The sequence below is a fragment of the Patella vulgata genome, chromosome 1 (genome assembly GCF_932274485.2).
Source record: "Patella vulgata chromosome 1, xgPatVulg1.2, whole genome shotgun sequence".
In the NCBI taxonomy this organism is placed as follows: domain Eukaryota; kingdom Metazoa; phylum Mollusca; class Gastropoda; family Patellidae; genus Patella; species Patella vulgata.
The window spans coordinates 88,524,020-88,536,895 of NC_065879.2; the positions used below are offsets into that span (position 1 = coordinate 88,524,020).

At 39.1% G+C, this 12,876-nt stretch overlaps 2 protein-coding genes across 2 annotated transcripts; both read right to left on the bottom strand.

Annotated features, from left to right (window-relative positions):
• Nucleotides 1-1,340: 1,340 nt before the first annotated feature.
• Nucleotides 1,341-4,368, bottom strand: LOC126810956 (zinc finger protein 664). The gene is made up of 2 exons (XM_050536541.1): nt 4,240-4,368; nt 1,341-3,594 (listed from the first exon to the last, which is right to left on the bottom strand). Exons 1-2 carry the CDS (start codon nt 4,240-4,242, stop codon nt 2,443-2,445), a joined length of 1,155 nt encoding a protein of 384 aa, XP_050392498.1. The 5' UTR covers nt 4,243-4,368; the 3' UTR covers nt 1,341-2,442.
• Nucleotides 4,369-11,270: 6,902 nt separating this feature from the next.
• Nucleotides 11,271-12,374, bottom strand: LOC130010909 (protein krueppel-like; the record flags this gene model as incomplete). Its single annotated transcript, XM_056099121.1, has 3 exons — nt 11,271-11,280; nt 11,904-12,018; nt 12,317-12,374. Coding segments are annotated over 3 exons (183 nt in total), but the record flags the coding sequence as incomplete, so codon positions are not given.
• Between the last annotated feature and the right edge of the window lie 502 nt (nt 12,375-12,876).

Below are 12,876 nucleotides of genomic sequence, written 5' to 3' on the forward strand. Positions count from 1 at the left end.
TCAAATTTCTAAAACATTTACCTTTTCCAACACTCTTAATCTTACTGGATTTTTTGGGTTGATGGGAATTTCCCTCCTTCGCGGCATGAAGTTACAATAATCCCCATCCCTAAACCGGGTACAGATCATACGAATCCTACCAAATATAGTCCGAGCACTTTAAGTAGCTGTATTTGCAAAACCATGGAGAAATTGATCAATCGAAGGCGTGTTTGGTACTTTGGGTCCAACAAGCTTATTACTGACCTACAATGTGGATTTTGGTCCCTTGTTCATATCGTTTAGTTTGAAACGTTCGCCATGGACGCTTTCATCCTGAAACAACATCTGGTTGCAATATTTTTTATCTGGAGAAAGCATATGATATCACGTGGAAACATGGCATCATGCGCGACCTCCATAACCTCGTAGGCAGGTCGCTTACCTATTTTCATTAAAAATTTCTGGGAAGATAGGTAATTTAAAGTACGACTGGGATCAATATTCTCTGACCCATTTCCTCAGGGAAGCATATTATCTTCTACCCATTTTTTCTGAGGATGGTATCGGCATTGACAGTGTTGCGAATACACTTTCTTTGGGGCTCCATCGTGCGCTATTACTCCCCACAAGATCGATTTCGATCATACTCAACAAAAAAAAAGAGATACTAGCTCAATAGTGTTCCAAACTCTCTTTAGAGAGCTAAGGTCTAAATATGGTGGTTATGCTCCTATTTACATGGATGGTTCGAAGGATGGTGATCGGGTAGCTTCGGCTACCTTGACGCCATCGGAGAACATATCTGTCCGTCTTCCACCTGCTGCTTCCATATTTACATATTTCTTAAGTCCTTGGAGTTCATTCAAACCTCAAATATACTACAGCATGTCATCTTTACTGTTCCTCTGTCATCGCTTCAAGCAATTAACAATAAACAGCTTGAATACCAATAAGTAGCAGATGTTTATCCTCTACCACTATTTTACGAATTTAACATCAAAGAAGTTGTCTTTTGCTAGCTCACCAGACACGTTGATATAAGGGGGAATGATCAAGCAGATTTACCTGCCAATGTTTCATTAATCAAGCTGCGCTGGAATTAAGCCTACCCATTAAGTTTGTTTTCAAAATTTTGTTTCTTTCCACAAAGTCTATCCATATCCAATTCTAGCGGAAGTCAGATAAATCTTACTTTGATTGATTTACAAACTGTACTTGATTACCCAATCAGCAACATTTACCCTAGAACCGTCAGGTGCTAATTAATTTATTACTTGTTGGGATTAACAGATTAACTAATTGGTAATAAACAGTTAGAATTAATTTATTTCATTAAGTCATACAACTTTTGAGATACAATATAAACATATAATATAATAAAATACAAAAAAAAAGTTTAATATATAAATAAAGAGAAGGAGAGGAATGGGGTTTAACGTCAACTCGACACAAACTACGTAACTTTGGGACTAACATGTGGTTCAATTTCATTTTAAAAATTCTCTAGCGCGTAGGGACTTAAACTGGGGGCAGAAGCCAAAGGACCCGGGAGAGCCCAGGAGATTTGACAGGCGACTCTACTCACGTACAAGCAGAAATTGAAACCATGCCACTTGACTCAAACGCGGACGCGTTAATCATTCGGCCAGCCCCCACCCCCCCCCCAACCCCTACTAGGCTGAATGTAACAATATCAGATACTCATAATATCAGTCCTTAATGAAACAATATCACCATTTCCCGATATATTTATGATTTGCCATCCATATTACCATTTTATATACTCACAATATAAGGCCTTAATGTGTTTGGACCGGTGACCCTACTTCTTGTCACATACAAGTGAGGGATGAAAACCATGCTACTTGTATTTATGAACAAATGTTCATGTGTTCAACCATTCGACCACCCACCCATCAGTGTTAGATGTGTTTAACCATTCGACCACCCACCCATCAGTGTTAGATGTATCTACATGTATTTTACTATGAATTCACCTGTGTACCTTTAGAATGTGGCTATTTGGATTCCTCTTACAAAAATATGATTTACTACAAACATCACATTTATGTTTCTCTCTAGTTTGAGTTTGCATGTGTGTCTTCATGTGTGTCTTCATGTGTGTCTTCATGTGTGTCTTTAGATGGCAATAACATTTGTAAAGTATTTCTCCAGCATGAAGTCTTGTGTATCTCTGCAGATGACAATTCACAATAAATGCTTTATTACAAAATGTCATTTATAAGATTTTTCATCAGTATGAATCTTGATGTGTGCCTGTAGATCACTGTTCTGAGTAAATGAATAACCACATACATCACACTTTTAAGAATTGTCATTTGTATAAATTCATATGTATGACTGTAGTTGACCACTCTGATCAAATGATTTATTGCAAACATCACATTTGTGTGGTGTTTCCACCTGTATGAATTCTCATGTGTGTCTGTAGATTAAAACTCACAACAAATGATTTACCACAAACATCACATTTATAACGTTTTCACCAGTATGAATCATCATGTGTTTCTGTAAATTACCATTTTGATTAAATGATTTATTACAAACATCACACTTATAAGGTTTTTCACCAGTATGAATTCTGATGTGTGCCTGTAAATTATTACACTGATTAAATGATTCACCACAAACATGATATTTATAGGGTTTTTCACCAGTACAAGTCCTGCTCTGAGCAGTATGAGTTTTCATGTGTATCTGTAGATGATGATTTTGATAAAATGATTTACCACAAACATCACATTTGTATGGTGTTTCACCAGTATGGATTCTCATGTGTGTCTTTAGAGTAAAAGTATGCTTAAATGATTTACCACAAACATCACATTTATAAAGTTTTTCTACAGTATGAATTCTCATGTGTTTCTGAAGAGAACAATGGTGTTTAAATAATTTATCACAAACATCACATTTATAAAGTTTTTCACCTATATGAGTTCTCAAGTGTACTTGACGATTTGTGTCACTACTAAATGATTTACGACAGACATAACATTTATAACAGTTTTCACCAGTATTGATGGCCTCAGGTGGTTTACGATATCCATCACCTGTAGAACCTGTTTTATTTTGTATCTCTGTTTCATTAAACTGACTAAAACTTGATTTCAAATTTTTACCATGATGTAAATCAGAGTCGTCCTCTTCTTTAACATGTATTTCACAGTGTTGTTCTAAATCAATTTCTGATTCAAATTCTTCATCACACAAATTACACTGATAACATGTTACAATTTCTTCTTTAACATGATAACATTCATCTACTGGTACATGGTCAGTTTTCTCTTCTTTAACATGTATTTCACAGTGTTGTTGTAAATCAATTTCTGATTCAAATTCTTCATCACACAAATTACACTGATAACATGTTACAATTTCTTCTTTAACATGATAACATTCATCTACTGGTACATGGTCAGTTTTCTCTTCTTTAACATGTATTTCACAGTGTTGTTCTAAATCAGAGTTAGATTTAAATTCTTTGTCACACAAATTACACTGATAGCTTGTTTCATTATCACTAGTTTGTTCTTCTTTAACTTGTTGAATAATCTCATCATGTACATGCTCAGTTATGATATCGTTATTGTCCTGTAAAATATAAAAGCTATAACATCATTAGTCTCCTGTAATATATAAGAAGTTTTAACTTATATTTAGCATTCTGTAGTAGATTGATAATAGGGTAGGGTCGGTCTGTATTTTCTTTTATTTTTTACCAATTTTCTAAATTCTGCCAATTATTGACACCAAATGACATAAAATGATTGAGGTTAAACTTCCTACTGTTCTGCTCTGACTGGGCTAATGAAGACAAGCCTAAGCCATACAGTGTGTTATGAGGAAAATTTGCACGGGCAACGGCACTATGGTCTATCCTTATATTGAATTCCAACTGCCAAGGGATCTTTAATATGTACACGGGACCTCAGTTTTCCGTTTCATCCGAATGACTACACAGCTGTTCTTCTCAGGTCCTTCCCATCCTGCATCAATGACAAGGGGGAATTATGCTGGAAAATCTGGATGAACTTTCTCAGCCAATAAATGCAGGCAATGAACATCCGACCTCCAGGCTAGCGAGCCAGAGTCTTACCCACTTAGCTACCGTGATCCCCAGTTCAGAAAGGAACTCGATACCAAGGTCATATTCGGCTCAGAGACAGTTCCAAAAGGAACTAGATTGTAGGCTAGATACCAAGGTCATATTTGGTATTCGGTACCAAATCTACTCACCATGTTGGTTGGAATAGTTTACTTCAATATTTTATATGTAGAGATACTTCATGTCTTCTTACAAATATTAAACAGACAGATGTTCAAAAACTTCATCTTATCGGGACACGCCTTCTAATGATGATTGCGTCATTTCTGGAATGCAGGAAGATGGTTAAAGCAGAAATATAGACGCGGATCTACTCAACACGAATGACTCACACTTCAGTAGTAGCCCAGCCGAGTGACAGCCCCAACGTATTAAATGATGACTCGTCTATTTTTCTACATACTCTTCTTTTCTGGATCTCACCATTTGCTCTCCGGTCCTGTTTCAGGATTTACATGGAGGGTAAATGAAAATATGTGTGGTAGTGATAGTCCGGTGGCTGAAGGGGGGGGGGGGGATCGCCACCCGAGCTGTGAATTTATGAGACCATGTTTTTCTAGACCAGTTTTTTGCGTAGATTCCGAATCTGGGTGGTGATCAGGCGCTTGATATGGGGGGACCAATGTCTACAATAGGGGGGAAACTGGTCTAGAAAAACTTGGTCTCATAAATTCACAGCTCGGGTGGCGATTCCCCCCCCCCCTTCAGCCACCGGACTATGACCACTTTCGTATCTTGATTGATAATAATGGTTCCTCTCCGGTTGAACGACCTTTGTGTCTCTTCTCTTCTGTTGGAAAGGAAATGAAATTAAATAGGGTTTAAAGTCCTTGTGTTCTGCTCCGACTGGGCTAATGAAAACGGGCATAGTCCATACAGTGTGCTATGAGAGAAATTTTGCCCGGGCAGCGACACTATGGCCTACTCTTATATCGAATTCCAACTGCCAAGGGATCTTTTACGTGAACGCCAATATATTCACGGGACCTCGGTTTTTCGTCTCATCCGAATGACTAGACAGGTGTCTTACATCCCGATGAACTTTTTCGTCCAATGCTGGGATCGAACAAGCGACCTCCAGGCAAGCGAGCCACAGCGTCTTACCAACTTGGCCACCGTGGCTCCCTGATGGAAAAGAGTTAGAACATGCAGATGCGCCCATGGTCTTATTCATTTCGATTCTCTACGATGTAGCTGAGCGGGAGATTCCAGAAACCACGACTAAACCAAAATGTTTCAATAATCCATGGTATAATGACGATTGCAAATCCGCTCTTACAGAGCATGATCGTAGTTTGAGATGACTTAAGAGCCATACTTGCGGTATACCAAATGGCCCGGGTGAAGGTCCGTAGAACCATACGTCAAGTAAAGAAATCTTCATGTCAAGATTACGTCTCAAGGATCAATTCCCTACCAAATCGGTATGGGATAGGATTCGTAGGATTAAAGGTAAAAGTTGTGCATTATCAGTTAACCATCTAAATGTTTATAATACCACCTTAACAACATTTCCTGATATCGCTAATTCTCTGGCCAGTACTTTCTCATTCAATTGATCATCCAGTTTCTAGTCGGATGCCTTTCGAGAGAAAAGGCGAAATAGTTTCAAGTTTCGCAATGATGAATGTTATAATGATAGGCTACGTTTTCCATTGCAGGGCTTCGTGATTCGCTAAAGCGGCTTCTGGATACTGCAACTGGTCCAGATGAAATACACTATCAAATTTTAAAACATTTACCTTTTCCAACACTCTTAATCTTACTGGATCTTTTGGGTTGATGGGAGTTTTCCCCCCTTCGTGGCATCAAGTCACAACACTCCCCATCCCTAAACCGGGTACAGATCATACGAATCCTACCAAATATCGTCCGACAAGTAGCTGTATTTGCAAAACCATGGAGAGATTGATCAATCGAAGGCGTGTTTTGGTACTTGGGCCAAACAAACTTATTACTGACCTTCAATGTGGATTTCGGTCCCAAGGGAGCACCCTTGATTATCTCGTTTAGTTCGACACTTTCCTCCTGAAACAACCCCAGACTTCCACTCAGCTTTGGTCCTACTATGGCCCACATCTGGCAGCATCTGGCTAGATGTGGCCCATATCCAGCCAGATGTTGCCACATGTGGGCCACAGTCTGGGTAACACTTGGCAACTATTGGCTCACTACTGATGAATTAAACTTATTTTTGTAACTGGTATCTAAGAATATCTTGTCAATTTGTTTAAAAGTTTTAATTTTTTTGTTTTATATTCAAAACATATGAAAAAATAATATTATGCGAGAAGTTTGCTATATCTGGGCCAGAGATGGCCCACATCCAACTGGCCAAATGCCTCAAAATATCAACACAATAAATTTCGGCTCAGAATATGACATCTAGTTTCCAGTAGAATTTTCTTGTGTTCTATATTAGTTTTATTACAGTCTTAAAATAATATTTTTTGAATGTACTGTATATAATAAGAATGGAATCCTCTCAACCCACCCTCCCCAAAAAGCCAGTAAATGTAAATATTTAAAGCAAAAATAATAAATTATTCTTGAAAGAAGTCAATGAAATAAAGACAAAGTTTATTTGAACATAGCCCAAGTGTTGGGTATCATGCTACAAAGTAGTTAGATTTTAATTACTATAGCAGATTCTGTACTCAGATTATACAATTTGTGGAGCCAGCATGTAAATCTTTCAACAAAGCATAATTAACAGCCCATTTACTATCTTGAAATCTGTTTGGTCATTGGCTGAATTTAAAATTGTAAAATTCAGTGTAAAACAACTTAACAGAATTTAGTACTAACAAGAAACTGAAGACATTGCAGTGCCCATGGTACACAACTGTGCATTATTTTCACAGAACGTAGTTAAAAGATAAAAAAGATAAGTACATTTTATTACTTTCTCTAAAATAATATTAAATTAGATAAGATTTATGTGATTTCATTATTTGAATAACTTCATTTAACTCTTTTTTTGCCTTGGCAAATAAGAATTATTTGACTTAATACTTTGGTACTTGCATTGACAGACCCCTAGGCCATGCTTGATATAAAGAAGGAAAAACATGTTTTTTTAAGTACATTTTTTTGCATTTATTGCAGGTGTGATCAAATTTCACCACAAGGATGCAATGGAAAATAATTTCAAAAATGTTGTAAAAAACTGGTTGAATGGGGGAAGAACAAAAACAAGGGGAAGAGGAGGAGGAGACAGCTGCAGGAACAAGGGGAGAATGATATTGACATGGATAATTTGTATGCCTTATAACGACCAGTGAATTCTTGTTGAAACGTCGTCGTGTGTATATAATATAGTGATTGTTATCCATAGAACTGTGTTGTGTTATATGGATGAATAAATTTTATAATTGAAGATTTTGCTTTTGTTGTAAATGTATGTTGTTTGTGCTGCATGCAAGATATCCTTAATTTCTACTATCTGGAGTACGAAATGGAATTGGGAAGAAAGTCTTGGCTGGAGAGACTTTAAGAAGGGGCGATAAAGAGAAAAATGGGTTGTAACGTCCATTTGACACAAACCAGGTCATTTTGGGACTAACATATGGTTCAACACTATTTCAATAATTTGCTTGTGTGTAGGGTTCTTTAGCAGTGGGAGGAAAGGACCTGGAGAAAACCGACGAGGTTGGACAGGTGACCCTACTCCTTGTCACGTACAAGCGAGCATTCGAAACCACGCCACTTGACTCAATGACAGACCTTATAATTTCAAGCGTACGCGATAAACCACTAGACTATCCAACCTCTGACTTTAAGAAGGGATAGGACAGGGATTAACCGTATGTTTTCAGGTTGCCATCTTTGGCCCACATCTGGCATGGCATGATTTTCACGTGTGGGACATATTTGGGCCAGGTATGGGCCAGTTGTGCCAGCTCTGGCCCACATGTGGCAGGCCATATCTTTGCCAGCTGTTAGCCAGATCTGGCCCATACAAGGCGGGCGTGTGCATTAGCGAATGTGGGCCAGATCTGGCTCTGACTGGGCCACGTCCGGCCCAGATATGCTAGACTTGGCCCAGCTGTGGCATGCCATATCCGGCCCAATCATTTTGCCAGATGTTGCCAGATATGGGCCGTGTCTGGGCCAAATATGATGTGTTGTCTGGGACATGTCGTTGCAATATTTTTTATCTGGAGAAAGCATATGATACACGTGGAAACACATGTTCCTGAAGCAACGATCGCGAGTTTTACAACATCTAACCGTTGCTTCAGAACTGGACAATTCCCGAAATTTTGAGCTCGTTGTGTTTACACGTGATCAATTAGCATTGTCCAATCAGGGGTCGTCGCACATAACACACTGTAAACAAATATGGCGGCCTCCATTGAAACTCTTTGTTGATCAGGTCTGATTTCCAGCAACCTCGACATTGGTCGAACCTTGAACTTTGCAACTCGATTGTCACATGTAGACATTTTAGCTATAAGCGCGAGACTTGATAATCGTAACGATATTTTTAACGAAGGAATCTGATAGGATCACAAGCTGGGCTTATACCCAATCAAAAATAGTGCCAAAATTATATGTGGGGTATTACGTGAAGGGCTTGATAAGATGTACGTAGTTAAGGCGAGATTAAGCCTTCTATTGAAGATGGTGGAAACATGGTATCACGCGCGACCTCCATAACCTCGGCCTACGAGGTCGCTTACCTATGTTCATTAAAAATTTCTTGGAAGATAGGTCATTTAAAGTACGACTAGGATCAATATTCTCCGACCCATTTCCTCAGGGAAGCATATAATCTTCTACATTAAAAATGTCCTGGAAGATACACGTAGGTTTTGCTTCTATTACATCGAGCAGTATTTCGATCCGAACTCGATTATGGGTGTACTGTTTATTGGTCTGCCCGCGAGTCTTATCTCCAAGAGCTTGACACCATACACACCCTGGGCCGTGTAATCAATTTATGAGCATTTTAACATCTTCAGTGGACAGATTATACGTCGAGGTGCACGAGCCCTCATTGCACAACAGGCGTAATAACCTTGTCCTGCTGTATGCTACGAACATTGCGTCACTACCAAATAATATTTCAAGTTGTTCCGTCATTCGGTATTTGCATACAACCCCAAAAGGTCGATTTCGATCTTACACAACATAAAAAATGATACTAGCTCGATGGTGTTCCAAACTCTCTTTACAAAGCTATGATCTAAGTATGGTTATGCTCCCATTTACATGGATGGTTCGAAGAATGGTGATCGGGTAGCTTAGGCTACCGTAATGCCATAAGTGAACATATCTGTCCGTCTTCCACCTGCAGCTTCTATTGTTACAGCTGAGCTCCAAGCTATTCGGGGGTCACGGTGGCTAAGTGGGTAAGACGCTGGCTCGCTAGCCTGGAGGTTGTGTGTTCGATCCCTGCATTGGCCGAGAAAGTTCACGCAAATTTTCCAGCGTCGTTCCCAATTGTCAGTGATGCAGGACGGAGGTCCTGACAAGGACAGCTGTCTAGACATTCGGATGAGACGAAAAACCGAGGTCCCGTGTACACATTGTCGTGCACGTAAAAGATCCCTTGGCAGTTGGAATTCCATATAAGGGTAGACCGTAGTGCCGTTGTCCGGGCAAAATTTCCCTCATAGCACACTGTATGGCATATGCCCGTCCCCTTAGTCCAGTTCGGGGCAGAACAGTAGGGTAGATAAACATTATAGGATACAGGGTAGATAAGCACCATAGGATACAGGGTAGATAAACACCATAGGATACAGGGTAGATACACGTTATGGGGAAAATGACACGGATAGATGTCATGGGGAAACGGGGTTGTCAGTCGCCAAAGGGAAAATGGCAAGGATAGATATCAATGGGGAAACAGTGTTGATAAACATCATAGGGAAAATGGCGTTGACAGTCGCCATAGGGAAAATATATGGCGTTGATAGTCGATGACAATTCGATGAAACCTTAAAGGCAGAAAATGTTGAGCTTGTCCGTGCTAATATGACTCAGATTGATTTTAAAAATTTAATTAAAAAAAACAAAATTAAAAAATAAACACTAGATAATCTCTCAGCTTGAATTCAATCAGATTTTAAAAATTTACAGATAACAAAATGGTGGCAGGTTTATGATACAGCACGCACATGCTAAACATTCAGCCATCCAACCCCCCGAACTAAATTTATCACTAAGTCGTCCATCCACAACAAAACACGAAGTAATTTAGTCACCATGACAATAACCTCCTACAGCTAAATGGGAAGTATCTGAGTCACAATCATCTCCTTTTGCAAAAGAGGAATCATTATAGTCATCATGATGATGACATATTTAAAAGTCTTCTCTTCTTATTATAAATGTGCAAAGGTATTCACACATATAACCAGCAAACAGTTTTATTGTTCAGTCCCTGTATAAATTGTCATATGAAGAGTCCAGGGGAAGAACGATCTAAGTTACAAAATTTTGTGTTTGTTCGCATAAAATAAAATGAAATGAAATGGGGTTTAACGTCCTACTGTTTTGCTCCAAACTGGGCTAATGAAGACGGGCATACACCATACAGTGTGCTATGAGGGAAATTTTGCTCGGACAGCGGCACTACGGCCTACTCTTATATCGAATTCCAACTGCCAATGTGTACACGGGACCTCGGTTTTTCGTCTCATCCGAATGACTAGACAGCTGTCCTTGTTAGGCCCTCCCCTCTGCATCACTGACAAGGGGGAATCATGCCGGAAAATCGAGATGAACTTTCTCGGCCAATGCAGGGATCGAACACCCGACCTCCAGGCTAGGTAGCCAGCGTCTTACCCTCTTAGCCACCGTGATCCCCCTTGTTCGCATAAAAGGCAAAACAGACTTTTGGACGAGAATGCTGGAGGCAAACAGAACGAGTGGGTTTAATTACAACTTCAAAATGATGTTTAATACGAATCATAATTACCAGTACAACAACTGACTTCCACTTTTCAGCCAAATTAAGGTCAAATAAAGGGTACGATGGACGTATTTGTCCGGGAGGCCATTTCAGAAGGGCCTTGGTTTGATGTGACTCTGATCGTTTTTACCTGAAATTGATTGTTCCACAGAAAGCTTATACAATTTGCTACCAGATGGCACCATTAACTGGGGTTAGTTGAAAAAGTGACTTAGATCGTTCTTTCCCCGGGGCTCTTCATATGTGTCTGGAGATTACATTTATTATTAAACATCACATTTCTCTAGTATGAACTCTACCATGTATTTTTAAACAGTATTGTCTAGTAAATGATTTACTACACACATCACATTTCTCTAGTATGAACTCTACCATGTATTTTTAAACAGTATTGTCTACTAAATGATTTACTACACACATCACATTTATGTTGTTTCTGTCTAGTATGAATCATAACATGTGTTTTTAAACAGTCTCGTCTATGAAATGATTTACAACAAATATCACACTTAAAAGGGGGGGGGGGGTTGGATGGCTGAATGGTTAGCGAGCGCGCGCTGTATCATAAAGTCTGTCATTGAGTCGACTGGCGTGGTTTCGAATCCCCGGTTGTACGTGACAAGGAGTAGGGTCGCCTGTCCAACCTCGTGGGTTTTCTCCGGGTCCTCCTGTTTCCTCCCAATGCTAAAGATCCCTACGCGCAAGCGAATTATTGAAATAAAATTAAACCATATGTTAGTCCCGAAATGAACTAGTTTGTGTTGAGTGGACGTTAAACCCCATTTCTCTCTCTCTCTCTACACTTATAAGGTTTTTTGCCAGTATGAGTTCTCATGTGTATCCATGGTAACTAAATGGTTTACTACAAACATCACATTTAAAAGATTTTTTGCCAGTATGTGTGTTTTTAGAGTGTGTTGTCTGGAAAATGATTTACTACAAACATCACATTTAAAAGGCTTGACTCCAGTATGTGTTCTCATGTGCGACTTTAGATGATGACTCAGATTAAATGATCTTCTACAAACATCACATCTGTAAGGTTTTTCACCAGTATGAATTCTTATGTGTTGAGGTAGATGATGACTCAGATTAAATGATTTACCACAAACATCACACTTGTATTAACTTGTAAGATTTTTCACCAGTATGAATTCTCATGTGTACCTGTAGACTACCATTCCGACTAAATGATTTACCACAAACATCACACTTATAAGATTTTTCACCAGTATGAATTCTCATGTGTGTCTGTAGATTATGACTCAGATTAAATAATTTACCACAAACATCACACTTGTAAGGTTTTTCACCAGTATGAATTCTCATATGCTTCTGTAGAGTACCTGCTACAGAGTATATCCCCGGTTGTACGTGGCAAGGAGTAGGGTCGCCTGTCCAACCTCGTGGGTTTTCTCCGGGTCCTCCCACTGCTAAAGCCCCCTACGCGCAAGCGAATTATGGAAATAAAATTAAACCATATGTTAGTCCCGAAATGACCTAGTTTGTGTCAAGTGGACGTTAAACCCCATCTCTCTCTCGCTACAGAGTATGATTTACCACAAGGTTTGCTCTTTGTGGTATTTTTAGTTTTTCTGTTGACCATGTTTAACTGAAAGAGAAAGGGTTACAATAACTATATTTATAGGGAGTATGGGGATCATCATATTCAATTCATTTTAGGGGAATTGGGTGGTTAACAGTATTTTAGGGGAATTAGGTAATTGAACAGTATTTTAGGGGAATTGGGTGGTTGAACAGTATTTTAAGGGAATTTGGTGGTTGAACACTATTTAGGGGAATTGGGTACAGTATTTTAGGAGAATTTGGTGGTTGAACAGTA